The sequence below is a fragment of the Diabrotica virgifera genome, chromosome 7 (genome assembly GCF_917563875.1).
Source record: "Diabrotica virgifera virgifera chromosome 7, PGI_DIABVI_V3a".
Taxonomy (NCBI): domain Eukaryota; kingdom Metazoa; phylum Arthropoda; class Insecta; order Coleoptera; family Chrysomelidae; genus Diabrotica; species Diabrotica virgifera.
The window spans coordinates 45,522,426-45,550,327 of record NC_065449.1 but is presented as its reverse complement, the minus strand read 5'-3'; the positions used below and the strand labels follow the sequence as shown (position 1 = coordinate 45,550,327).

The following is a 27,902-nucleotide window of genomic DNA, read 5'->3' as shown; positions in this document are numbered from 1 at the left end:
TTTTAAACATTTTGTTTTAATCAACTGTTTTAAACATGTTTTAAACGTTTGCTTATGTTTAAAACAGTTTTTGTTTAAAACACTTAAATTAAACAAGTGCTTTTTTTTCATTTTCTTTATTAATATAACATCAAAAAAATTCTCAAATACATTATATAAACTTTTTAACATATACAGGGTGTTAGTAAATAAGTATGAAATATTTTAAGGGCTAATTCTACATGAAAAATTAATGCCGGTTTGCTTTATAAACATATGTCCGCAAATGCTTAGTTTCTTAGATACGGGGTGTTGAAATTTTAATTTCAAACTGCCAATTTATTTCTTGCTCTAAAACCAGTGGAGCTATGAAAATTAAATTTGGTGAGTTTTAGGAGGTACTTATTATGCATTTTTTGACATACAACTAAAAATTTGTATTCATCATTGGCGCGCCTACGGGTAATGGTCTGAATTTATTTAAATAAAAAAATAGTACGCCACTGAGATATTTTGAATTAAAAATTATTTTTAAATTCCACGTCAAATTTTTGATAAAAAACCTTTCTTGCCTTTTTTTCATATGATGCACCGTTTTTATGCAGAAAAATAAAACATCTTGGCGCGTATTTATCATTTCTTAATACGTCATCAAGAACTATCCAATATAATAATACTAAACTAGAACAATAACAGAAAATATTACTAATAATATTTCAACTAGGTGCAAAGCTGCAAAAAATGTTTAAAATGACCTCCTTTAGAGGTTATAGAAGAATTTTATATTCATCATTGGCGCGCGTACGGGTAATTGTCTGAATTTTTTTAAGAGAAAAATAGTACGCCACTGAGATATGTCAAATTAAAAATCATTTTTGAATTGCTGGTTTAATTTACGACCAAGAATCTTTCTTACCTTTTTTTCATATGCGGCGCCGTTTTTATGTAAAAAAATAAAACATCTTAACGTTTACAAAGTATTTGAACTAAGTTTCTATGCATATGGAAACTACCTCAAATACACTTGCGATCATAAAAAGCGGGTCACTCGATGAGTTATCCAAGTTAGATATCTCGAATTTTCTAAACCTGTTGTCCGATTTGAGTGATTTTTTTAGTACGTTATAGCCTTATTCTTTAGCAATATCTCCATAATAATATTGTTGCTAGACAGGTAAATTGTCATTGTATACCGGGTGTAACAATCATACTGTGTTTATTCCTCAAAGTTCGAAACACCATGTGGAATGTTTTAGAATAGATAAAATATTGAAATTAAAACTCGATTGTAGCCTTAGGTTTTCTTAACATTTTCCTTTTTGATTTATTTATTTATGTTGGATAATAAAAAAGTTAGGCACCTTAACAGCTAATCATGTTCTTCATCAATACAGGGTGTTTCTAAATAAGTGCGACAAACTTTAAGGGGCAATTCTGCATGAAAAAATAATGACCGTTTGCTTTATAAACGTATGACCGCAAATTCTCAGGTTTCGAGAAACGGGATGTTGAATTTTGTCTTACAAACTGACGATTTATTTATGCGCTCTAAAATAGGTTGAGATATGCAAATGAAATTTGGTAGATGTTAAGAGGTAGTTATGGCGCATTTTTTGACATACAACTAAGAATTTTATATTCACCATTGGCGTGCATAGGGGATGTATCTAAAATGTTTATACCCATATGCACGCCAATGGTGAATATAGAATTATTAATTGTATGTAAAAAAATCCACAATAACTGCCTCTTAAAACCTACCAAATTTAATTTGCATATCTTTATTGGTTTTAGAGCAATAAATAAATCGTCAGTTTGTAAGAAAAAATTCAACATCCCTTATCTCGGAAACGAAGCATTTGCGGACATATGTTTATAAAGCAAACTGTCATTATTTTTTCATACAGAATTACCCCTTAAAGTTTGTCGCACTTATTTAGAAACACCCTGTATTGATGAAGAACATGGCTAGTTATTAACGTGCTTAACTTTTTTATTATCCAACATAAACAAATAAATCAAAAAAGAAAATGTTAAGAGAGCCTAAGGCTACAATTGAGTTTTAATTTCAATATTTTATCTATGCTAAAACATTCCACAGGATGTTCCGAACTTTTAGGAATAAACACGGTATGATTGTTACACCCGGTATACAATGACAATTTACCGGTCTAGCAACAATATTATGATAGCGATATTGCTAAAGGATAAGGCTATAAAATACTAAAAAAATCACTCAAATCGGAAAACAGGTTTACAAAATTCGAGACATCTAACTTGAATAACTTATAGCCAGGGAGGTAGTGTCAAATTTGACCGGAGCATTTTAGCATGGCTGGTTTCTTATTATTTAGGTAGGTGTTCCAAAGCTTATTAACAAATGATGTGTCAGCTGGCCCAAAACCGGGGATTTTAGGCAAGAAAAGCTAAAATATGAAAGTTGATGGACCAACGCTACAGCTTAAATGTCAAATATTTATATACGTTACTCAGAACATTCAATGGACTTGCTTACTTGGCTCCTACGTTTCACTCAGGAGATCGGGGTTCAAATCCTGGCGCGGAAAATTCTTTTTGTTTTTTAAATTGACATTTTATTTTGAAAAATATTTATTTTTATAATACCACGTTTTTATTATTTATACGAGACAATATAAAAAAATCTGTATGTCTTTTATAGAATCGCAAACTATGCATTTTTATGATTGATCTTAATAAGCAAATTTGTTGTACATGAACCCCTGAAGGTTCCTGAGTTGGTAAGACCAACAATCTAAGTGAAAAGGGAGATATTATTTGTTATTTTTTTGGACAAACTGTTTTTTCTTAATTTTATATGTTGTAGAACCGAAAGATACAACCCTAAATTTTCACTTTTTTATGACCAACCCCCATGTTTTAATAGCAATCTAAATATTTCCCTATTCTCTATAATATATAAAAATGAATGTTTGTCTGTACCTATGTCCCTTATAGAATCGTAAACTATGCATTTAGTAGAAAAAAGTATGGGTACGCAATATTTTTTAGTATTTTTTGGCTTTCTGGTAATTTTAGGTATTAAACATTCAAACATTATTTAATTTTAAGGCGGTACGAAGTTTGCCGGGTCAGCTAGTTAATAATAAAAAAGTATTAACTCTTTTAACTCTATTAATTATTAAGTATATTAAGTATATATTATTAAGTATTAACTCCTTCCTGGGTTCATGTAAGTACAAAAACTTTGCTTGAGGTCATCATAATATGATTAAATGCATAGTTTACGATTCTATAAGGGACATACAGACAAAAATTCATTTTTATATGTTATAGAGAACAGGGAAATAATTAGATTGATATTCAAAAAATGGGGGTTGGTGATAGAAAAGTGAAAAATTAGGGTTGTATGTATCTTTTGGTTTTACATCACATAAAATTATGCAAAAAACAGTTTGTCTAAAAAGATAAAAAAATGTCGGGAGTGGGGTGGGGAGGCCAACCCCCTTTTTCACTTAGATTGGTCGTACTAACTCAGGAAGCTTCAGGGGTTCATGTACATCAATTTTGATTATTAAGGTCAATCATATTTCATAAGTTCTATGCATAATTCTATAAAAGACATACAGATTTTTTTTATATTGTCTCGTATAAATAATAAAAACGTGGTATTATAAAAAAAATATTTTTCAAAATAAAATGTCAATTTAAAAAACAAAAAGAATTTTCCGCGCCAGGATTTGAACCCCGATCTTCTGAGTGAAAGGTAGGTGCCAAGTAACCAAGTCCATTAAATGTTCTGAGTAACGTATATAAATATTTGACATTTAAGCTGTAGCGTTGGTCCATCAACTTTCATAATTTAGCTTTTCTTGCCTAAAATCCCCGGTTTTGGGCCAGCTGACACATCATTTTTTAATAAGCTTTGGAACACCTACCTAAATAATAAGAAACGAGCCATGCTAAAATGCTCCGGTCAAATTTGACACTACCTCCCTGGCTATTATTGAGTGACCCGCTTTTTATTATCGCGAGTGTACTTTGTAAGCGTTAAGATGTTTTATTTTTTGTATAAAAACGGCGCCTCGTATGAAATAAAGGTAAGAAAGATTTTTTGTCGTAAATTGACCGAAGAATTCAAAAATGATTTTTAGTTTGACATATCTCAGTGGCGTACTTTTTTTTCAAAAAATTCAGACCATTATCCGTACGCGCGCCAATGATGAATATAAAATTCTTTTATTACCTGTAAAGGAGATCATTTTAAACATTCTTTGCTGCTTTGCACCTAGTTGAAATCTTATTAGTAATATATTCTGTTATTGTTCTAGTTTAGTATTATTATATTGGATAGTTCTTGATGATGTATTAAGAAATGAAAAATACGCGCCAAGATGTTTTATTTTTCTGCATAACAACGGTGCATCATATGAAAAAAGGTACGAAAGGTTTCTTATCAAAAATTAAACGTGGAATTTAAAAATCATTTTTAATTTGAAATATCTCAGTGGCGTACTATTTTTTTCTTTAAAAAAATTCAGACTATTACCCGTATGCGCGCGAATGATGAATACAAAATTCTTAATTGTATGCCAAAAATGCGCAATAACTACCTCCTAAAACTCACCAAATTTTATTTTCATAGCTCAACTGGTCTTAGAGCAATAAATAAATTGGCAGTTTGAAATAAAAATTTCAACACCCCGTATCTGGCAAACGAAGCATTTGCGGACATATGTTTATAGAGCAAACCGGCATTATTTTTTCATGTAGAATTAGCTCTTAAAATTTTTCATACTTATTTACTTACACCCTGTATATTATTTATTTATTAATAATCTGAACACAAAAAAAATTGGAAAACTGAAAATATTTTGCAAAGAAGAGTTAATCAATTTCTCAAAACTGTTTCAGACTAATAGTAATCTTGTAATTTAAATCAGTCACGTCATCACTGATGGAATTAAGCTCTTTAAAAATTGAAACCAACTTAGCAGCTTTGACATTGCCTAGCCGATTACGTAGTTTGGAATGGTAAACATTATGATGAGAAGAGTCTTTCTATGTTGGCTGACAATGCAACAGCTGTGTGAAGCTGTTGAGCAAGTTTCAATGCTGTAGTATTTATATTTTTCTTAGAACGCCACCATGCCAATGGTTTTACATTGTCAATATAGGTGTTTAGAAAACATATGGTGTAAAGGGTACACACTTTGCCTGGTAATAATAATACTCTAAAATGCTTCTGGATGATAATTTATAATGGATGGAGGATAAGTTTATTTTCAATAAAGCGATGATCAAGCAAATTTGCCAAAAAATGAGCTGGGGTCACCAAATCATTTGCATGTTTAAAAAAAACACTAAGCACCACCAGAAACAGCACAAAATAACTGACAATAGACGTTATTGCGATAGCCAACTTGTAATGCGGATTTATAAATAGTAAATAGTCTGGGGTTCCCCAGGCAATAGCTCCTAATTTTGCAATTGGTTTTCTTATCAATTACATATTTAGTAGAATAATAATAGATCAAACACTTTCAATTAATATTATGTTTGGGAAAATATGATTTAAACAATGTTTTCTTCTAAGTTTTATTTGTTTAAAACATAAAATTTAAAAACAAAAACATTTTTAAAGCAAAAAAAACTTTTAAAACAAAAAAACATGTGTTTTAAACAAGTTTTATTTGTTTAAAACATACAATTTAAAAACAAAAAAAACATGTTTAAAACAAAAAAAAAAAACGTTTAAAACAAAAAAAACGTTTATTTTGTTTAAACAATGAAAATTTACCTGTTTAGCAACAATATTATTACAGTGCTATTGTTAAAGAATCAGGCTATAACATGTTAAAAAAATCACTTAAATCGGCTAACAGGTTTAGGAAATATAAGACATCAAAAATGACTAAATTTTTAAGTGGGCCGATTTCTATGCACGTAATTTTATATATAAGAAAGTAAATTCGTCAGTATAACTTTAAATTATCAACATTATATTGAAACAGTATAAAAATATAAACATCTAATAAATTTTATTCGACGAATAACTATTCATTGATTTATTTGTTGTTGGTGAAACCGGACCTAAATCATTCACAATTTATAACAATATGCCCATTGGAAATAAATTGCTGATAACATGGCTTACCAATAAGCATGACAATATCTTTGAAACAAAAGCATGTAATATGATTTATACACAGTAAATGCTTAAAAATAAGAGAAAATTAGAATTACTGGTGTTTAACATTTCAATCATCAATTTGCCATTTGAGATAAGTATCTACTTCATGGAGTTCAATGTTCCATCTTTGCTATTCAACCTTTATGAGTCATTGAATCTTCAATTATATAAAAATGTGGAAGTATTGGTCAGTGTGACTCACACACTAAAATATGCATGAATTAATTGATTCTTAATACATATTGTAAATGTGTAGACTAATCATCAGTCCCTATATTTCAGTTATGATCTGTACCATAAATCTGTGTAGATAAACAATGATAATAGATAATATTGTGTTTAACTAGAATTTTAATGTGTTATAAGTGAAAAAGATATGAAAAGGCAGGAAAATCAGGTAAAAATCAGTAACAATAACACATATAAATACAGGTCGAGTTTTTAGTCTCAAATTGGTTGTAATTGTACAGAATATTCAAAAAAGTTATTTAAAAAAAAATGTAGGAAGTGATATTCTGCAAACTACAATAATATAGTCGAGGAAATAAAGCATTTTGGCTCGCAATTTTTTCGTCCAGCATGGATTTACTTGAAATTTTCACAGAAGGTAGGGAATAGTCCAAGGATCATTTTCTATATCATGTCGCTGTACGCTAAAACCTTGGGGGTGGTTGCCACCCCATCTCGGGGGTGGAAATTTTTTATTACATTTTAACCATGTAAATCGATGTAAACAGTGGTTCTAAGAAAAAAATGTTTCTTACATTTTCTTTGTAAAGCTAATATTTTTCGAGTTATTCGCGCTTGAAAGTAACGGTTTTTCGTCGAAAAAATCGACTTTTTAGAGGGTTTTTTGAGAATACCTCGAAAAATATGCATTTATTCAAAAAAACTGGACATAACAAAATTGTATCTTTTAGTAACACAAACTAAATTCTTTTTCTATAATATCTTTAAGACCAACACAAACCGAGATACGGCATGTTAAAGGTTAGCTTTTCTCATCAAATGCATAATTTGAAATATTCAAAGCCAAATAACGGGAAAATTTTGCATTTTCGAGAAAAACTTAAATTATCTATTTTCAAGAATACAATTAAACCTTTCAAAGAATAATACTAAAAAATTTCTAACATGAAAATAGAGCGATTTATGATTAAAAAAAGTCGGTACCTGCTTTTCTCTACGAAAAAATCAATGAAAATAACCCTCTAACTACCCTCCTAATTAAAAATTGGTCTTCACCTTTCTCTAATTCCTTGTATATTTGTATTGTCAATACACCCAAGAAGTTTGACTTATTTAAAATGCCAAATTTTAGAGAAATTGGAGTTTAAAGAAAAATTGATGTTTTGCACTTTCGTATTTTTTATGTTTTACTTTCAAATATCTCCGAAAATACTGGAGATACGAAAAAAATTATAAACTAATAAATTATATCTTTTTTAATAGCTAAAATTATATTCTCCATAGATTTTCATTACAGTGAACAGTTAGCGAGATATAGCTGTTTAAAACCTCTATTTACGAGCAAACACCCCCTTATTCGAGCCCTTTAAACCCACCCCAATTAAAAAGTAAGGGATCTAACGAAATTTAATTTACACAGTGTTATGTTATAGTTCTTCAAAAATTCTACAAAACCATTGTTGAAAAAATTTTTTGTCGCCAAAAATGAAGGAGCTATGTTTATAAAACGCGTTTTTTTTTTCGAAATATTCGAATAGTCCGCTTATGGAACATTTTCAATGCATGTATAATACCACAGAACTGGTTCATATACAAGAAGATGACCTAAAAACAATGTGTATTTGTACTTCTAAATATTTGTAAATTCGTATTTTTGTGTAAATAAATGTTTTTGTAATTCTTTAATTCTACTTTTTTTCTGTATAGATCTATTAAATTATCTACTTATAAAAATTATAATTTTCTTAAGGGTGGTTTTTAAGCGTTGAAATATTATGATATTATATCCTAAAGCATAAAACAATCATTATTTTTAGCTAATCAAAACCAAATTTTACCCATATTAAAGTTTATAATGTTCTTATATAATTTTTGACAATAAGGGGTATTTTACACCCCTAAAGATAATCGACACCCTTGAGCATGTTATAGAATATGAAGTACAGGGTGAGATGATCCTAATCCCAAATTTTAATGTAAATCGATGCAAGCCGAAATTATTCTTTTAGGTTAAGTAATTTTTTATATATAGCTCCAACAAGGGTGGTTTTAAGGGTTGAAATATTATGATAGTATATCTTAAAGCATAAAACAATAATTATGTAACTAATAAGAACCAAATGTTGACAATATTAAAGTTTAAAATGTTGTTTTATAATTTTTTTCAAGTAGTTTTTTTAGGGGTAGTTTTCACCCTTAAAAAACCAAAAGCGTACAACGGCTCAATATAGAAAATGAACTAGAGGATGAAATGAGCCTAATCCCAAATTTTTGTACAAATCGATGCTGGACGAAAAAATTGCGAGGTTTTGCCATTTTTCCAGCTTCATTTCCTCGACTAATATGCTGAATTCTACAGGGTAATTAATAATTATTACATGGTAAAGTAAACATACAATTTTTAAATAGGATACCCTGTATATTTTCTCATATTTAGATTCCATTCATAATTCCTATTCTTACAGTATATAGGGTTCGACACTACTTTACAGTGTGTTTAGCTAGTTGTGACCATTTTTATATCGAAATTGCTATGAAATACACACTCTTTATAACAAAGAAGAAATAAATAAATAAATAAGTATTAAATTTACATAATAAGGTAAACAATGTGTTCTACTTGCCAGATTAAGTTTAACAGAAACATTGACAAATATTCATATACAGGGTGAACTACAAAAAAAGCTTTATACTTTTTATTTATTTATTTTCTTAAATGTGTAGTATTAATTTTTATAATTCTTGTAATATTAAGATTACAATAATTTATATTCTTGTGGATGTAATTTAACAATTAAAAAATGTATTTTAGGAAAGGTCAAGCTTGTCCAGTTGATAACATGAAACTGAATAAAGCAGATATATTCCCTGATAATTTTACAAGAAGGGAAATATCGCAACAACGTACCAAGTGCCCGAATATAGTCAGGGGATGTTTAAAAGAACTTTCTCCATTGGATATTGAAGCTCATCTTTTGGTGTGTGAATATAAAATACCTGAATTGCCTGATAACGAAAAATTACGATGTTCTTTTGTTGACGTAGGTTGTACAGAGAAGTTTGAAGATGAACCTAAACTTACTAAGCATTTAGAAGAACAGATTCAAAAACATTTAGCTGTAAGTAATGTTACTCATAAATTATATTTAATTACATTTAATTTAAATTACATTTCGAACCAATGTTTTTTAACTGTATTCATTTTTTTCGAATCTTGAGAAAACTAATAAGTATTTTTGGAAAATTTAAACGCAGAATGAATTATTTATTAAGCGCAACAGGCCTTGTAGGCCTAGGGCTAAAATGTTTACATTTCTGATTACATAAATAATATAATAAATAACTTAATATAACTTACATAACTTATAAAACTTATAATTTTTTTTTTAATTACACTTCAGTCTTTTTATACACTCCTTCACCACCTCTCTCCATCTCCTTCTGTCCAATGCTAGTTCTTTCCATCTCTCAATGTTACTTTTCTTCAAGTGTTCATATACACTGTCCTTCCATATTTTCCTTGCCTGCCTTTCCTCCTCTTTTGTATTGGTCTTCGTGAGAGTACCATTTTTGGCATTCGTTTACTTCCCATTCTCTCGATGTGCCCCAAGTATCGTATTCTCTGTGCTTTGATCGTCGTCGTAATCGTTGGCTCTTGATATAGTTCTTTCAATTCTTTATTGGTTCTTCTTCTCCACTGACCTTCTATTTTCACACCTCCATATATTGCTCTTTGCATTTTTCTCTCCCATCTTTCTAAAAGGTCTGTTTCTGACTTTTTGAGCACCCATGTTTCGCTTGCGTATGTTATTGTAGGTCTGATAACAGTCTTATAAATTCTTATTTTTGTTTTTCTTGATACGTATTTGGATTTCAATAATGTGCGTAATGCTCCATATTTTTTATTTCCTTTAGGGATTTCCTTTAGGCCTTTATCTCCCCTTCTTCATGACCATTTTCCTCTATTTTGGCTCCCAGATAAATAATTTCTTTGGCTCTTTTGAACGAGTATGTTTTTTCTCCATCTCTTTGTACTATGATGTTATTTTCTTTTTCTTTTTGGATCTCTCCCATTATCATATACTTTGTCTTTTCTTCATTTATTTTAAGTCCGAATTTTTTGGCTTCTGTTATTATGTTTTTCATTAACTTTTGTAGTTCTTTTTTGCTTGTTGCTAATAGCGTCAGATCATCTGCAAATGCTATGCATTGGTGGCCGTTTTTAAATATCGTTTCTTGCATGTTTATTCTGCTTTTCCTGAATATTCCTTCCAATGTTAGATTGAATGCCGTTGTTGATAGTGGGTCTCCTTGTCGTAATCCTTCCTTGGTTTCAAACTTTTTGGATGTATACCCTTTCCAAGCTATTTCGTTTGTTGTGTTTTCCATCGTCATCTTTATCATCCTGACAATTTTACTAGGTATCCCCAATTCTTTCATCAGTTCGTACATCTGCTGTCTATTTACTGTGTCGTAAGCCTGCTTAAAGTCTATGAACAAAGCATATAGTACTGTTTTATGTTCGTAACAGGTAGTCTGTATTTCTTTTAAGTCAAATATTTGGTCAGTCGTTGATCTGTTGTTTCTAAAACCTGCCTGGTATTCCCCCAGTATTTTTTCCGAATAATGACTTAGCCTTTTTCTTATACTTTGTGCCAAGATTTTGTAAACTATTTCTAATAGTGCGATGCCTCTGTAGTTTTCGCATAGCATTCTATCACCTTTTTTATGTATAGGGCATATCCTTGCTATGGTCCACTCTTCTGGCATTCTTTCTACTTCCCATATTCTTTTTATCAGGTCATATTATCTCTTTCTGTAGTAACGCAGAATGAAAGATTACATTATTACCGAGGGCCGAAAGTCCCTCAAAGCTTCTAAAATGTTTATTTTAATAAATTACAGGGGTGAAAAAGAAGAGAGAGTTGAGTATGTTTTTAAATTTCAAATATCTCATTCAAAAGAAACCTTGTGTGACCCTTAGACACTTTTGATCTCACTTCCATCTAAGTTGATTGTGATAATTTGATTTGACATCACTTTTGTTTTATTTAAACCAATTTTCTGAGATTCTTCTTTCAAGTTCCTTTAGCATGTAGATTAGTTCTTCTGTATTGTTGCTTATGAGTACCATGTCATCTGAAAATCTTGGATGACTTAAAAATCTGCCATCAATTTTAATTTTTTAATTCCGTGTTGTTTCCAATTTAACTTCTTGAACACATCTTCTAATGCAAGAGTAAATAATTTTGGAGCGATAGTGTCTCCCTGTCTAACTCATCTCTCCGTTCTTGTCTTGCTTGTTGTTAAGCCTTCTGCTACATTTATTTACATAGTTGCATTGTCGTATACGTATTTTAGAAGTATTCAATCATATTCAAATTAATATTTTTTAGCTGCTTTCGAAAGCATATTCCTCACTTTCTATTAACAAAAATGAACCTAGTAGTTCATCCAGTATAGCCCAACAAGCAAATTTTTGGGATCCCCCACCAAAGAACTCAGAACCTGCAGCTTTACAGGACGATAATTTGCAGGAATTATTAAAGTAAGTAAAAAACTTTGAACTCAATATATTTTTCTACTTAATCCATATATTAGGATTATATTCAATTCATTGGATTACCATCATCATCAGTGATGCTACAACCCTAGTTGAGTCTCAACTTTCTTCAGTCTATTTCGCCAGTTGTTTCTGTTCATCGCCAACTGTTGCCAGTTTGTTGTGCTATTGGACATACATATAGTTATTACCAGTGATGCAGTGCAAAACAGATGGGTTGAACACTTCAAAGAATTACTTGGTACTGAAGTGGAAAATGGTGAGTCACCCCAAGGACCAAGAAGTAACACCCACATAGAACCTTCTTCAATATTGAAGTAAGAGACCCAATCACATGCCTCAAAAAAAATCAGGAGTCGACCGCGTCTCTGCAGAGCTTATCAAACAGAGAGGTAACAGCATTATGCACAAAATTCAGAGTAATAAGTCTGGTAAGAAGAACAAATGCCAGAGAAATGGTGCACTGGGACCTTATATACTGGGACCCTATAGGACAATATCACTAATAAGCCATACCCTCAAAATATTTCTAAAAGTGATTCATGGAAGATTATACAGAAAGCTAGAAGATGATATGGATGATACTCAATTTGGGTTCCGCAAAGGACATGGAACAAGAGAGGCATTGTATGCGTTTAATGTCCTCTCTCAAAGATGCTTATATATGAACCTGGATATTTATTCCTGTTTCATCGACTTCGAAAAAGCGTTCGACAGAGTCCGACATGAAAAACTAAGGGAGCGTTAAAGTATTACGTAACGCGATTTTTGAAGATTTTTAACCCCTCCCCCTACGCAACGCACTTTTATGGAAGTTTAACTTAGACAGACGAGACTTACGAATTATCATCAATCTGTATTCGAATCAAAAGGCCAATATAAAGATAGAAGAACAAGAATTTGAGAATATTGATATACAGGAGGGGTAAGACAGGGTTTTGTTCTATCGCCGCTACTGTTAAACGTGTACAGTGAAGCCATATTGGAATCTCTATAAACGGAGGAATAGTAAATAATATAAGATTCGCTGATGACACCGTTATAACGGCAGACACCCTGGAATCGCTATAAGAATTGTTAAATGGAATTAACGATTATTTCATTCGATATGGACTCAAATAAACAAGAAAAAACTAAATTTATGATTTGTCTCAAAACACAACATGAAAATGAAAGGCTAATACTAGAGCAAACCCACATAGAAAAAGTAAAGACATACAAATATCTGGGAACCTGGGTTGATGACAAAAATAACCAAAGCAAAGAAATTAAAGTCCGAATTGAAACTGCAAGGCAAGCATTTATAAAAAATAAGATACTGCTTACAAACAAAGACCTTCAGTTGCCTCTCAGATTGAGGGCTCTAAGATGCTACATATTTTCTATATTACTATACGGAATGGAAGCTTGGACGTTGAAGAGACAACACATAAGAAAAATAGAAGCTTCGAAATGTGGTGTTACAGAAGAATATTGAAAATTCAGTGGGTTCAAAGGATCACCAATTTTGAAATGCTACGACGTTTAAATAAGGAGTTAGAAATTATGAACAGTATAAAAACAAGAAAACTGGAATATTTGGGTCACATTACCAAAGGAGAAAAATATGAGTAGCCCAGTAAATGAACGGGAAATTCGGCGATACCGTGTAATTTTCAAGGGCAACTCCGAATTGCATGAAAATTTGGATTTAGGTTCTACTTACCCTCCACTTCAAAGTTGAAATTGTGCCGTTGGTTGCTTTTACTTGGGGGGTGACAGTCACCCCTTCTCGGGGGTGAAAAATTATACGTTCAAGATAAGACCGGAAATGGATTAATTGACTGATTTTAAGCAACTTTTGTTCTATAGAGTTTTTTACGTAAGTCAATACTTTTCGAGTTATTTGCCATTGAAAATGTTGATTTTTCGACAAAAAAACTACGTTTTCAGACGGTTTTCCGCCAATAACTCAAATAGTAAATATTTTATCGAAAAAAATATTCTTAGCAAAAGTGTAGCTTATAAAAAACCCAAAAAAATGGTGTATCAGTAAAGTCTATCAATCTAATACAAACAAAGTTGTAGCTCATGAAAAATACGTTCTTATTCGTCTAATTCCAAATCGAATATTTCAAGGTGAAATCGCCGAAAAATTAAGCACTTTTCTGGAAAAACCCATTTAAGCTTTTTTAAAGTGTTTATAAAAAGCTTTGTTTTAATTGTTAACAAAAGTTTTATCACTAAAAATAAACGAGTTACGCTCAAAATAAGGTGGCCCTCTTTTTTTTGTAAAAAATCATGAAAATCTCGCCGTGTTTAGCTCCCCAAATTAAATTAATCGCTACCGCTTTACAAACAATTTACTTACCTATTTATTTTTTATTTGATCTGTCAGTTTCGCCGGTTTAAAGTGTTTATTTTTAAAAGGATTATAATTGAGAAAGCTTGAATGGGTCACTAATCACGAGTGTATGCAAATTTTGAACAGCCATATCTTAACCAATTTTTGTCTTACGGAGAAACAAAATGAAACTAGCATATTTATAATAGCAAAACCTACATTTTTTTACTCTTTAAGATTTTTCTTATCACTAATACTTTTTAAGTTATTTTGAAAAAATGAAATTTTTCAAAAATTTTTAGAAATTTTTTTTTTACTATAAAACCAAATGTTTTCAAAAATAAGCACTTCAAACCAATCAAACTTACAGATCATATAAACAATACATATACAGTTAAAATAGATGGTAAATTCAAACGATTAATTTCATTTAGGGTGCTAAATAGAGGGAGGTTTGCACGATTTTTTTTTTACCAAAAAAAGGGGCGAACTTTTTTTTTCAGTGTAACTCGTTTATTTTTGTTGCTGTAAACTTTTGTAAAAAACAAATATTAAACTTTTCTTCGATACTTTAAAAATGTTAATAAGGTTTTCCCGAAAAACGCTTCTTTCTTCGGTGATTTCGCGTTGAATTATTCGATTTGGAATTAGACGAATAAGAACGTATTTTTCATGAGCTGCAACTTTGCTTCTACTCAATTTGTAGACTTTACTGGTACACCATTTTTTTCGTACTTTAAAAATGTTAATAAGGTTTTCCCGAAAAACGCTTCTTTCTTCGGTGATTTCGCGTTGAATTATTCGATTTGGAATTAGACGAATAAGAACGTATTTTTCATAAGCTGCAACTTTGCTTCTACTCAATTTGTAGACTTTACTGGTACACCATTTTTTTCGTCTTTTTTTATAGGCTACACTTTTGCTGAAAATATTTTTTTTTTTATAAAATATTTACTTTTTGAATTATTTGGGAAAAACGGTTTAAAAACGTAGTTTTTTTTTTGTCGAAAAATCAACATTTTAAATCGCGAATAACTCGAAAAGTATTGACTTACGTAAAAAACTTTATAGAACAAAAGGTGCTTAAAATAAGTCAATTTATTCATTTCCGGCCTTATTTTAAACACGCGTTTTTCACCCCCCGAGAAGGGGTAAATGTCACCCCCAAGTAAAAGCAACCAACGGCACAAATTCAACTTTGAAGTGGAGGGTAAGTAGAACCTAAATCCAAATTTTCATGCAATTCGGAGTTGCCCCTGGAAATTACACTCCAAAACGGTCATTTATTGGGCTAGAGTTGCTGAGAGTTATTATGCAAGGAAGGATCCAAGGAAGAAGAAGCATAGGAAGAAGACGCATCTCCTGGCTGAGGAACCTTAGAGAATGGTTTAACTGTAGTTCATTACAACTGTTCAGAGCAGCAGCCAACAAAGTTACCATAGCCATTATGATATCCAACCTCCGATAGGAGATGGAACTTTAAGAAGAAGAAGGGACCTTATATCCACTGCACAAAAAGGGAGATTTGTTGGAATGTAAAAATAACAGGGGTATAACTCTTCTGAATCCAATATACAAAATATTCTCCAATTCCCTGTCTAGCCTTTTAAGTATGTACGTGGAAAATCTCTTTGGTAAGTATCAAGGTGGTTTTAAGAAAGGTAGGTCAATTATTGACCTACCTTTCCCATAGGTCAATTATTGACCTACCTTTCCCACTCTCTACTTTTGTGCTACGTCAAATATTAGAAAAACTCTTTTTTCATTTTTAAAGTGAACCAAGTTACTTTAATTTTACCTACAAATAAATATATTATATACAACTGTGTTTTTAGAACCCTATATGAAAAAATAGTATATCTGGAACAAAAATCCCGAGAACAAGATATAATAATAGCAAATATGTCTCAACAAATAGCATCACAAAGTCTCCCCATGACCAAACTCAATCAACTTTATTGTAACGGCTGCTTCCTATGGTACGTTAGTGATTTTAAAAGCAAAATGACAGCTATGAGGGAAAACCCACACGCAATGTATTATAGCACTGGATTTTATACGAGTCCAAATGGATATAAGTAAGTCTAACCATAGTTCAGTTTTAATTAGTATTGATTTAATTGAAATAATCTAAGGTTTCGATGTGATAATGTAATTTTGAAACAAATGTATGGAATTACCCCCTTCCTAAATTAACCTAGAATGTAGTGAATGCCGCCCTTCCTATAAGTCCTTTATTCAATAGCCCGATGACCAAGTTATCGAAAGATTATCTATTTAGCAGTGCCAATTGATTCTGTCAATTAAACCATCAATTATATAATTAACAATCATTGATAATCTATGGATTATCATATAACCCATATGGAATCTCAGTTGAATATAAATAGAACTATTGAACAAGTTGAAAATTTTAAATATCTTGAAGCTACATTAAACAGCAAATGGCACTGTGACCTAGAAGTGAAGATAAATAGCAATGGCTAGAAACACCTTCGCTAAATATGATAAATACCTCCTTCGCTGTGAAGTTTTTTTAACCCTTAGAATCTGGGTCTTGAAATGCTACATATGGCCCATCCTGATGTACGGAAGTGCGATCTGGTCATTGGTTAAAGGGACATATCTGAATTGTGTGGAGGCTTTCCTGTGGTATCTAAGAAGGCTGCTTCCTCTTTTAGTATGGGTAACCACATCCTAATGCATTGTACCGAGGAATTTGCGACACAATTGGTTTCATTTAGCATAAAGAAGCGGCTCTAATTATGCTAAATGAAACCAATTGTGTTGCAAATTCCTCGGTAGAATGCAGTAGGATGTGGTTACCCATACTAAAAGAGGAAATCAATAGAAAGAAAATACCACGATTAGTAAGTCAATAACATATCGAGTTAGTACATATTTTATATTTTAGTATTATTTGTATATCTATGTATTATTAATATTATTTATAATTTAAAATAACATATGTACATATTAAGATCAGAATTTGGTATTAGTTTTGAGAGTAAACTAAAGTAAGACCTAATAATTACGATTTCGGGATAGTATCACGAGGTTTTTTCCTAGTTTTCCTCGTGATTTACTATGGAATCTCTAACGCGAGAATTTCACTGTCACCGTTGCATGTGGTTGTCTTTTTAAAGACAGATCACATGCTATGATTTTTTGTGACGGATATTCTTGAGTTGGGGTTGATTTCATGTAATCGAATGAATTATCTTTCAGTAAAGTCGTCCCAGGAACGCAACTCATAAATATTGGCACTATCATTTTAAAGTCTGTTACTTTAAAATGTATAATATATGTCTGAATTGCCGATATAAATCAGTCAGATTAAGGTACTAGTACACTTTAGAAGACCAAAAATAATCATTTTTTTCAAGAATTTTTTTCTCAAAACCTTTATTAAAAATGAACATAAAACATTTTACATATTAATATCTAACTCTTACAGAGTACAGAAAATATATATTTTTTCATTTATGCACGTACACTAATATTGTAGAGGGCGCAAAAGTCAAGGCCTTGAAAAATGATAGCGGACAGTTAATCTCAGGATTGGGATATCTGAAACAAAAAAATCGTACTGCATTTGAAAAAGGAACGTTTCTTACGTGACAATTTACCACAATTTGACCAAAAAATAAAAAATAAATATTTTTTGTCAATGAAAAACTGAAGAAAACGGGCGATTTTTTCAGAAATTTTTTTCAAATTTCCGTAAAATCTTTTTTTTTTCGGAATTTTTCACTAATGGCGGTAAATTGTTACGTAAGAAACCTTCCTTTTTCAAATGCCGTACGATATTTTTGTTTCAGACATCCCAATCCTGAGATTAACTGTCCGCCATCGAAACTGCTTTTTTTTCGAGGCCTCGACTTTGGCGCCCTCTACAATATTAGTGTACGTGCATAAATGAAACAAGATATATTTTTTGTATTCTCTCATTCTAAAAAAATCTTGAAAACATGCTTATTTTTGGTCTTCTAAAGTGTACTAGTACCTTAAATAAATTATTAGAAGAATTTTTTACTAAGCAACAACATTTTTGTTTAATTTATTAATATTTTTTGTATTTTGACAGCGGCATCCGATTTGGACGTCAAAACGTTAATAACATAATTTCTTAGTAAAATTGTGGCTTATTTCCCATTAAAAATAATTAATTACAAAAATGCCACAAGAAAATAGCTTTAGAACAACATCTGTTATTTCAAGTTGAATACACCATTTTAAGCATGTGCCAAAAAACAAACTCTTTTCAACTACCATATATCTTTTTGTATTATAACTAGAAGTTTTGTGATGGAACTAATCTCTTTGTTTTTTGATAAGCTACAGAAATGTTTTATATAGGTTAATTATTGTAGGGGAGCCCAAGTGGGGATTTTTGCAGTTACTCGAGCGCGTCAGATTATCATATGGGGAGAAACCTGGTACCCTGCAGATGTACTTCTACCATATATTGGCTCTTAAAACAGGGAAGTTCGTCAAGGGGGCCCGAAAAAAAATCTATCCTTAAAAATACTCGAAATTGTCAGATAACGATAAAATAAGTTAAGTACATGCAAAAGAGTGTATATTTCAAAAATCTGACGATTTGAGCGGGGCGTAAGGAAATGGGCGAGTCAAAAAGTTTCACAAAAAAAGCGAATATTTCGCGAAATGAACGTCACATCGAAAAACTAAAAAAAACGTCTTCAATATTTTTCAAAAATCTATCGAATGGTACTAAACATGACCCCCACGCAGAGGGGTCGGGGGTAAATTTAAAATTTTAAATACAAACCCCGCGATATTTCTCAAAATGAACATCAGATCGAAAAACTGCAAAATATACTTTCAAAATGTTTTTGAAAAATCTATCGAATGGTACCAATCACGACCCCCCACGCAGGCGGGGTGGGGGGTTACTTTAAAATCTTAAATGAAACCCCCAAATTTTTATTGCAGATTTGGATTATTTAGGTAAAAATAAGCAACCTTTATTCGAGACATATTTTCTAATTATCGATAGATGGCGCTATAATCGGAAAAAATGATTGGTGGAAATGGAAAATTAAATTAAAAATGGCAAGCGCCCACTAAAATGGAAAATTTTACTTAACTTTTTTTGATTTTAGAACCTAATAATCACAACCCAATAGGTCCCCATAACGCTCGAGTGACTGCAAATTTAGCACACTTTGCTCCCCCACCATTAGTTAGATGCATAGTTTTTAAGGTATTCGCAAAAAAACCGTCCGAAAAGGTGTTATGTTTCAATGAAAATGGCCAATTTTCAACCACGAATAATTCAAAAAGTGTGGTTTCCAAAAAAATTATAGAACAGTTTTTGCTTAGAATTGGGTTTTCTAGCTACTTTCGTGGTTATTTTAACCAAACAGTTTTTCACCCCCTCGAAGAGGTCGGAACCCCCCCTCCAAGATAAAAGCGTCATGGTATACACAGTAGACTTTAAAGGAGAAGATAAGTAAAGGATATTCCCAAAATTTCATTAGAATCCATGCAGTAGGATAGAATTCGGAGATAATATCCTGTTCTTGCTCTCATTGACTGGCGTAAAAATGTTTTCGCAATGTTCAGGCTATTAAATATGAATCTTTACGTGTAACCACGAGAAGGTCGAAAAAATTGGTACTAGGCTGATTGAAAACCAGTTTCAGCTTTCAGCCAAATCGCCTCGTGGGCGAATCCCCATTCTCCTACGCTTCCAAGGTCACAAAACAGTTGCTGCTAGTCCAATTGGTTTCAAGCCGTAGTTTTAAAACAGTTGCGCTGTTGGCGCTAGCCCTTAATTGTATCCAATTGTACTTATCATTCTAGTAAAGCTAAACAACTTATCATTGTTATTTCCTTTTATTTATCATTTATTAACTAAATATTCAGAGGTGCGATAATTTTCTTCAGGAGTTTACAACAACTACTTAAACTCATAAAGTTCTGGAAAGCAGCCATATCTTTAAAAGAGTACTACTATCGACCCGTCAAAAAATATGTCATTCTTCCAATGCATATATCAATAACAATTTTTTGATAACTTAATTATAAATAGTTTCAGATTTAATACGTTTATTAATATTATTATTATTTCTACAGGTTATGTGTTCGTTTAAATTTATCCCCCAAAGATAATAACTACATTGCAATATTGATCCATGTTATGAGAACTGACCATGACCATACTTTAGATTGGCCGTTTACTGGAAAGTTAAGCATAACTCTGGTACATCCTACGTAAGTACAATATATTTATTTAGATTATGCACAAGTCTTATGTTTGTATTCGCTCCGTTGAATTACAATAATTTCAAACGAAGGATTTTGGAAGACCAGGAGACCAGGATGAAACACAATTTGGCTTCAGAAATGGACTGGGAACCCCGGACGCACTCTTTGCACTAAAATTATTATTGCAGAAATGCCGAGATAAAAGGAAAGACGTCTTTGCTGTATTTATTGACTATGAGAAGGCCTTTGATCGAGTAAAACATCACAAATTAATTAAAATATTAAAGGATAAAGGAGTTGATAGTCAAGGTGTACGAATCATAGAAAAATTATACTGGCGTCAAACAGCGACAGCTTGCATAAATGGAAAATCAACAGAAATATGCAAAATACAAAGAGGTGTCAGACAGGGTTGTGTACTGTCCCTACTGTTATTCAATTTATATTCAGATAGAATATTTAAGGAAGCGCTGCATAATTTGGAATGTGGTGTGAAAGTTAATGGAATTCTGATAAATACAATCAGATATGCAGACGATACAGTTATTTTAAGTGATGATATGAATGGATTACAATACCTTTTAAATGCCATTGATACAGTGAGAAGAGAGTTTGGTCTAAACATAAACTGTTCAAAAACAAAATACATGGTATTTAGCCGTTTGGCCCATCAAGATTCACGGTTATATATGTTGATGGTCACATAATTCGAAAAGTAACCAGTTTTAAATATCTTGGTTGCCATATTACTGAACAACTAGATCCAGATAAAGGATAAAATGTAGAATGGAGATAGCCCGCACGACATTTTTAAAAATGAGGTCATTCTTCTGTAATGATAACTTGCAACTTCAACTTCGGAGGCGCATGATTAAATGTTACATTTGGTCAGTCCTCTTGTATGGTGTCGAAGCATGGACATTAAAAATATCCACCATTAATCGTTTGGAGGCCTTTGAAATGTGGCTGCACAGACGTGTACTGAAAATACCATGGATGACTATGCTGACAAATGTGGCAGTCCTTAAGAGAGCAAATGCTGCCCGCGAGCTGCTTGATAACATCAAATATAGAAAGAAGGCCTATTTTGGACACGTAGTAAGGGGAGACCGGTATAATATTCTTCAACTTATTATGATGGGTAAAATCGAAGGACGCAGAGGAATTATTGGTAGAAAGCAGGCCTTTTGGTTGAAGAATATCCGGGAGTGGACAGGGACAAAGAAAGCAGAACAACTACTTAGAACAGCTCGAGACAGAGACAGTTTCGCCATGTTAATCGCCAACGTCAAGGGGACTTGATAGGGCACGTTAAGAAGAAGGATTTTGAATGAACCATGAAGACTACGAATTTTTACTGGGAAAGGTTGCTCCAAAAATAAATATAGTCAAGGAAATGAAGCTGAAAAAATGGCAAAACCTCGCAATTTTTTCGTCCAGCATCGATTTGTACAAAAATTTGGGATTAGGCTCAATACACCCTCTAGTTCATTTTCTATATTGAGCCGTTGTACACTTTTGGTTTTTTAAGGGTGAAAACTACCCTTAATTGTAAAAAATTATAAAATAACATTTTAAACTTTAATATTGTCAACATTTGGTTCTTATTAGTTACATAATGATTGTTTTATGCTTTAAGATATACTATAATAATATTTCAACCCTTAAAACCACCCTTGTTGGAGCTATATATAAAAAATTTACTTATCCTAAAAGAATAATTTCGGCTTGCATCGATTTACATAAAAATTTGGGATTAGGATCATCTCACCCTGTATTTCATATTCTATATCATGCTTAAGGGCGTTGATTATTTTTAGGGGTGTAAACTACCCCTTATTGTCAAAAATTATATAAAAACATTGTAAACTTTATTATGGGTAAAATTTGGTTTTGATTGGCTAAAAATATTTATTGTTTTATACTTTAGGATATAATATCATAATATTTCAACCCTTAAAAACCACCCTTAATACCATTACAGTTTTTATAGGTAGATATTTTAATAGATCTATACAGAAAAAAACAGTAGAATTAAAGAATTACAAAAACATTTATTTACACAAGAATACGAATTTACAAATATGTACAAATACAAATACAAATGGTTTTTTAGTCATCTTCTAATATACGAACCAGTTCTGTGGTATTATACATACATTGAAAATTATCCATAAGCGGACTATCCGAATTTTTCGAAAAAGAAAATCGTTTTATAAACATATCTCCGTCATTTTTGGCGATAAAAAGTCATTTTCAAAAATGACTTTGTAGGATTTTTTAAGAGTTATAAGACTTTGCAAACAGACTAAATTACATAAGGTTCCTTAGTTTTTAATTAGGGTGGGTTTAAAGGGCTCGAATAAGAGGGTGTTTGCTCGTAAATAGAGGTTTTAAACAGCCATATCTCGCTAACTGTTCACTGTAATGAAAATCTATGCACAAGAGAATTTTAGTTGTTAAAAAAGTTACGATTTAATAATCTATCATTTTTTTCGTATCTCCAGTATTTTCGGAGATATTTTGAAGTAAAAGGTAAAAAATGGGAAATTCCAAAAAAATAATTTTTCTTTAAACTCCAATTTTTCTAAAATTAGGTGTTTTATATAGGTCAAACTTCTTGGGTGTATTGATAATATAAATATAAAATGAATTACAGAAAGATGAAGACCAATTTTCAATTAGGAGGGTAGTTAGGGGGTTGTTTTTACTGATTTTTTCATAGAGAAAAGCAGGTACCGACCTTTTTTTGATCATAAGTCGCTTAATTTTCAGGCTAGAAACTTCTTATTATTATTTTTTGAAAGGCCTAGCTGTATACTTGAAAAAAGATTATTTAAGTTTTCCTCGAAAAATGCAAAGTTTTCGTTATTTTACTTTGAATATTTCAAATTATGCATTTGACGAAAAAAGCTAACTTTTAACATGCCGTATCTCAGTTTGTATTGGTCTTAGATATTACAGAAAAAGAATTTGGTTTGTGTTACTAACAGATACAATTTTGATATCTACAGTTTTTTTGATTAAATGCATATTTTTCCAGGTATTCTCAAAAAACTCTCTAAAAAAGTCGATTTTTTCATCGAAAAACTGTTACTTTCAGGCGCGAATAACTCGAAAAATATTAGTTTTACAAAGAAAATGTAAAAAACATATTTTTCTTAGAATTACTTTTTACATCGGTTTACATGGTTAAAATGTAATAAAAAATTCCCACCCCCGAGATGGGGTGGCAAACACCCCCAAGGTTTTAGCGTACAGCGGCATGATATAGAAAATGTTCCTTGGACTATTCCCTACCTTCTGTAAAAATTTCAAGTAAATTCATGCTGGACGAAAAAATTGCTAGCCAAAATGCTTCATTTCCTCGACTAATACATAGATGTGATTATCTCACCTTATCATCCCTTATTATAAGGGTAACAAATTTAGTCGAAGACAGGATTTGTTTTTATAAGGCATTTATTTTGAAACCAAATATACAAAAGAAATTAGCGTTAATTACTTGTTAATTTGGTATCAAAATATAGTTACAATCTACATATATCGGACTTTCGTAAATCTCGGGTTGGCGCGACGATATTTGATATGAATAATAAAGGACGATCGAGGGGCAATAGATGCATAAGTAGAGGAAATATCTCGCTCAACTCGCCAGATGGCACAAAATGTAAGGATCGCTTAGCTCACCACGCGTAGCTTAGAACGGGGGCGAGATTCGTCAATTTCGCTCAGCACGCCAAATTGACGGGGTTAGAAAGGTTTCGGAATATGATCGGGACAAGTTTAACTCACCTATTATACCTGGTTGGTTATTCTCCGTTCAGCGCACAGAAAATGCCCTAATGGATGTTCGTTCCGTCTTTTATGCTGTCAGAGACGGTATAAAAATGCGTTTTGTTAATACATAGGCGTACTCTAGCTAGACGATTAAATTATATTACCGTCACAAAGTGTTTAGTCTTATCCCACTTAATGGGAACCAGTTCTTTCACTTTATTACTATCACTTTCGTTGTATACCATCTTGAAATAAACAAATAACAGTTCGAAACTGCTGTATTGTGTGTGTCAGGTCTACCTAGAGTGGACTGAGTCTATTTACCTGAACAAAAGATCTAGTGAAGTATATGAATGCACACTACGAACCGTTTAAATTATCATGCTACCTATACTCGGATTCACTTGTAGATTTCAGTGTTGGCTCTTATGCACAACGTAAATCAAATGGCAGAAAACGCTGCGCTGTTAAAGTTCGTCGTCTACCTTACCGTGGCAGAGCCGACTGAAGATACGGGGGTATCGGCAACCTCGCTTGTCATAAGGAGTGCACTGAAATTTACTCGTGAATCCGAGTATAGAGTGTGGTATAGACGCTACGAACTGTTTAAGGGGCTATCCTAGTGTAAAAGTACGAAATTCATATACCTTTTTTGGGAATTTCTAAAATAAAAAGTACTGTACCAATAGGGAACTTGCATAAAATTGTAAATTCGAAAAAAATGTTAAAATCACAACAGAACATAATTTAAAACATGTATCAAAGATAAAAAAGTTTTGTTTGTCTTTCGTTTGGCCCCTAAAGACTATTCAACTTCTACCAGCCCAGCCAGCCCAAAACGCGTCGTGACGTCACGGGGATATATGTTTACATTCGTAAACAAAATTGTATTACATTCGTAAACAAAATTTTAAATTAGACATAAACGTCAGTAGAAAATACAGTTATATGACGTTACAAGTGTTTTTGATCGTTTGAACTATTCATAGAAAACTTGTACTTTTACAAAATGGTTTTATTTTCCATAGCAAACCTTCTTTCCTTTCCTTCAAAAACTGTATCAAACTCCAATCTCAACAAACTGGTATATATTATTACAATGACATACGATAAATGTCATTAGAATATAAATATTTTTCCTTTATTACGCGACGATGAGCTGGCCAAATACCCAAGTAGGTGGAGGCCAATAAACTAAAGAAGAAGAAGAAGAAGAATACACCTAAATATAACCATAAACGGAACATATAGGTAAACTCTGTGACGTCACGGGTCGTTTGAACTATTTTAAGATACAGTAGACTTTAAATTTGTACTTCTAAGTTATTATGAGTTTTTGAAGCGTGAAATTTTGGAAATCTCATTTTTATACAAAACTGAACATTATTATGTAATAAAAAAAATGTGCAAGTTCCCTATTGTTTTGAAAATTTGCATGAGCATTAATTATAAAAAGAAGTACATTTAAAACAATTTTAATAAAAAATATTGAAAATTAAACGATTTATGCTATTTATTAGTCCCAATCACTGCAGCAGTGGAGCTACGTTTTTATTTTCACGGTGCCAGTAGATGGTACATAAATCGTTTAATTTTCAATATTTTTTTATGAAAATTGTTTTACATGTACTTCTTTTTATAATAAATGATCATGCAAATTTACAAAACAATTGGTACAGTACTTTTTATTTTAGAAATTTCCGCAAAAATTATATGAATTTCGTACTTTTACACTAGGATAGCCCCTTAAATTATCACGCTACCGAGAGTGTGAATACTCTAGCGAGACTAGAGAAACACTCTAGCTAGTGCTCTATCAATAGTGTTTATACTTGTAGATTTCACTTAGACATCTCTAAATGTGTACTACACAAAAGTCTAACAGTCACAAAAGTCTACAGTGTACACTTACCTTTACAAATAATTTCTACATCTAAGTGTAAATTTCAATTTTGTTCTGTTTTAGTCAATCTTTCAGAAGTATTAAAGAAACAATGATAACCCGTCCAGAACTAGGTGCATTTAAACGTCCAGTTGAAGAAATGAATTCCAAAGGATTTGGATATACCGAATTCGCTTTACTGGAAGAGATAATTGAACAAGATTTTATTTCTAACAATCAGCTATTAATAAAAGTCCAAGCTCAAACTGTATGACAGTGTTTTTAAATGTTTTTTATAATAAAAATAAATAAACATTTTCATTTCGTTGCAAAACGAAACCAAAACCGTCTTATATTTCAGTTGCTCAGAGAGCGCTACAAGCACTCTGACACTCTTTTGAGTGCTTGTAGCGCTCTCTGAGCGAACTGAAATATAAGACGGCTTTGGTTTCGTTTTGCAACGAAATGAAAATGTTTATTCATTTTTGTTTCTATTAGTTTACTCCTATCTCAGTATAAGGGTCCATTTTTCGTTGGAATTTTTCCGCGCTGGACAGGTGAGTTGTGAATTGCAAATTGTAGAATTCCCTCATCTTCTTTTGCTCCAGCATTCGTTTGGCTTGCAATTTTAGAAGCCACGAAAGTTAACCAGAAAAATGGTCCCAATAAGGCTTTTAATTTAATATTATTTTATATTTTATTAGATTGAAAACTTTGACTTGTTTTTTATAAGTTTATATTTCATACGTACTTAAATGTAAAATAAGTATTTTTATAAAGGTCTGAAAGAACTTAAAGTGCGAATATTAATTCTGTTAAACAGGTATTGTTATTAGTAATAATAAAATTTTATATTTATTACATTGCTTTTTATTTTTCATATACTAGTTGACCCGGCGAACTTCGTATCACCTTAGAACTAAATAATGTATCAAAGTTCAATAACTAAAAATTAATGGACCAAGGGCTAGCAACGTCGGAAAAAAAAATTATTTTAAGACAACTGGTTCTTTAATATATTATTCCCTATGCTTCCTCGAGCACCGTACCGGCCATCTGGCTACTGATACAGGTTGCGTTCATTACTGCGCAGCACACTTGTACAGGTAAATATATCGAATTTAAAATTATTATAAGACGAAAAATTTTTGTCATTACTTTTTAAACATTAGAAATATGAACTATAATTGCCAGACATTTCTGTGGTTTAAAAAGTAATTACAAAAAAATTTTTTGTCATTACTTTTTAAGCATTATTAGAAATATGAACTATAATTGCCAGACATTTCTGTGGTTTAAAAAGTAATGACAAAAAAATTTTTCGCCTTAAAATAATTTAAATTCAATATACAGGGTGATTGATGAGTGTGATAAAGCTCAGTAGATCCGCTATAGTAATAGATATCAATAAAAGTTAATAACAAAAATTGTAGCCAACTTTCAGCTTTACATTACGAAATTAGTTAGAATGTTACAGGGTGTTCGATAACATAGTGGCAGACCAAACTTGTGTTTTTTAAATGGAACACCCTATATTTTATTTTATATTCGAAATTCTCTTAACTTCCCCATCACAAAAATATAAATGTTCGTTATGTTATATAGGGCTTTAACAATTTTAGTTTAAGTTATAACCAATTTTTTATGAAAATCTTAACAAGTTCAGCTCCCTGTATAAATAAAAATAAGCACAACAGCAATGGTTTATTGGTGCTATATTTTTTTGTTAATTGTGAATATTTTTAAGAATTGTTGATATTGCTAATTTCCCTTATATCGA

General features: G+C 31.6%; 1 protein-coding gene across 2 annotated transcripts in view; it reads left to right on the top strand.

Annotated features, from left to right (window-relative positions):
• Positions 1-26,983, top strand: part of LOC114329212 (TNF receptor-associated factor 6) — a 40,597-nt gene extending 13,614 nt beyond the window's left edge. Inside the window, exons 1-6 of one of the 2 annotated variants that reach the window (XM_050655985.1) lie at positions 6,432-6,548; positions 9,153-9,459; positions 11,737-11,888; positions 16,062-16,304; positions 20,329-20,466; positions 26,207-26,983. In XM_050655985.1, the coding sequence (XP_050511942.1) occupies positions 9,181-9,459; positions 11,737-11,888; positions 16,062-16,304; positions 20,329-20,466; positions 26,207-26,396 (1,002 nt within the window). In that variant the 5' untranslated portion in view covers positions 6,432-6,548; positions 9,153-9,180 and the 3' untranslated portion in view covers positions 26,397-26,983. Of the gene's footprint in view, positions 1-6,431; positions 6,549-9,152; positions 9,460-11,736; positions 11,889-16,061; positions 16,305-20,328; positions 20,467-26,206 lie in introns of those variants that run through there. The other variant, XM_028278247.2, reaches the window with a different exon arrangement.
• Positions 26,984-27,902: the final 919 nt, after the last annotated feature.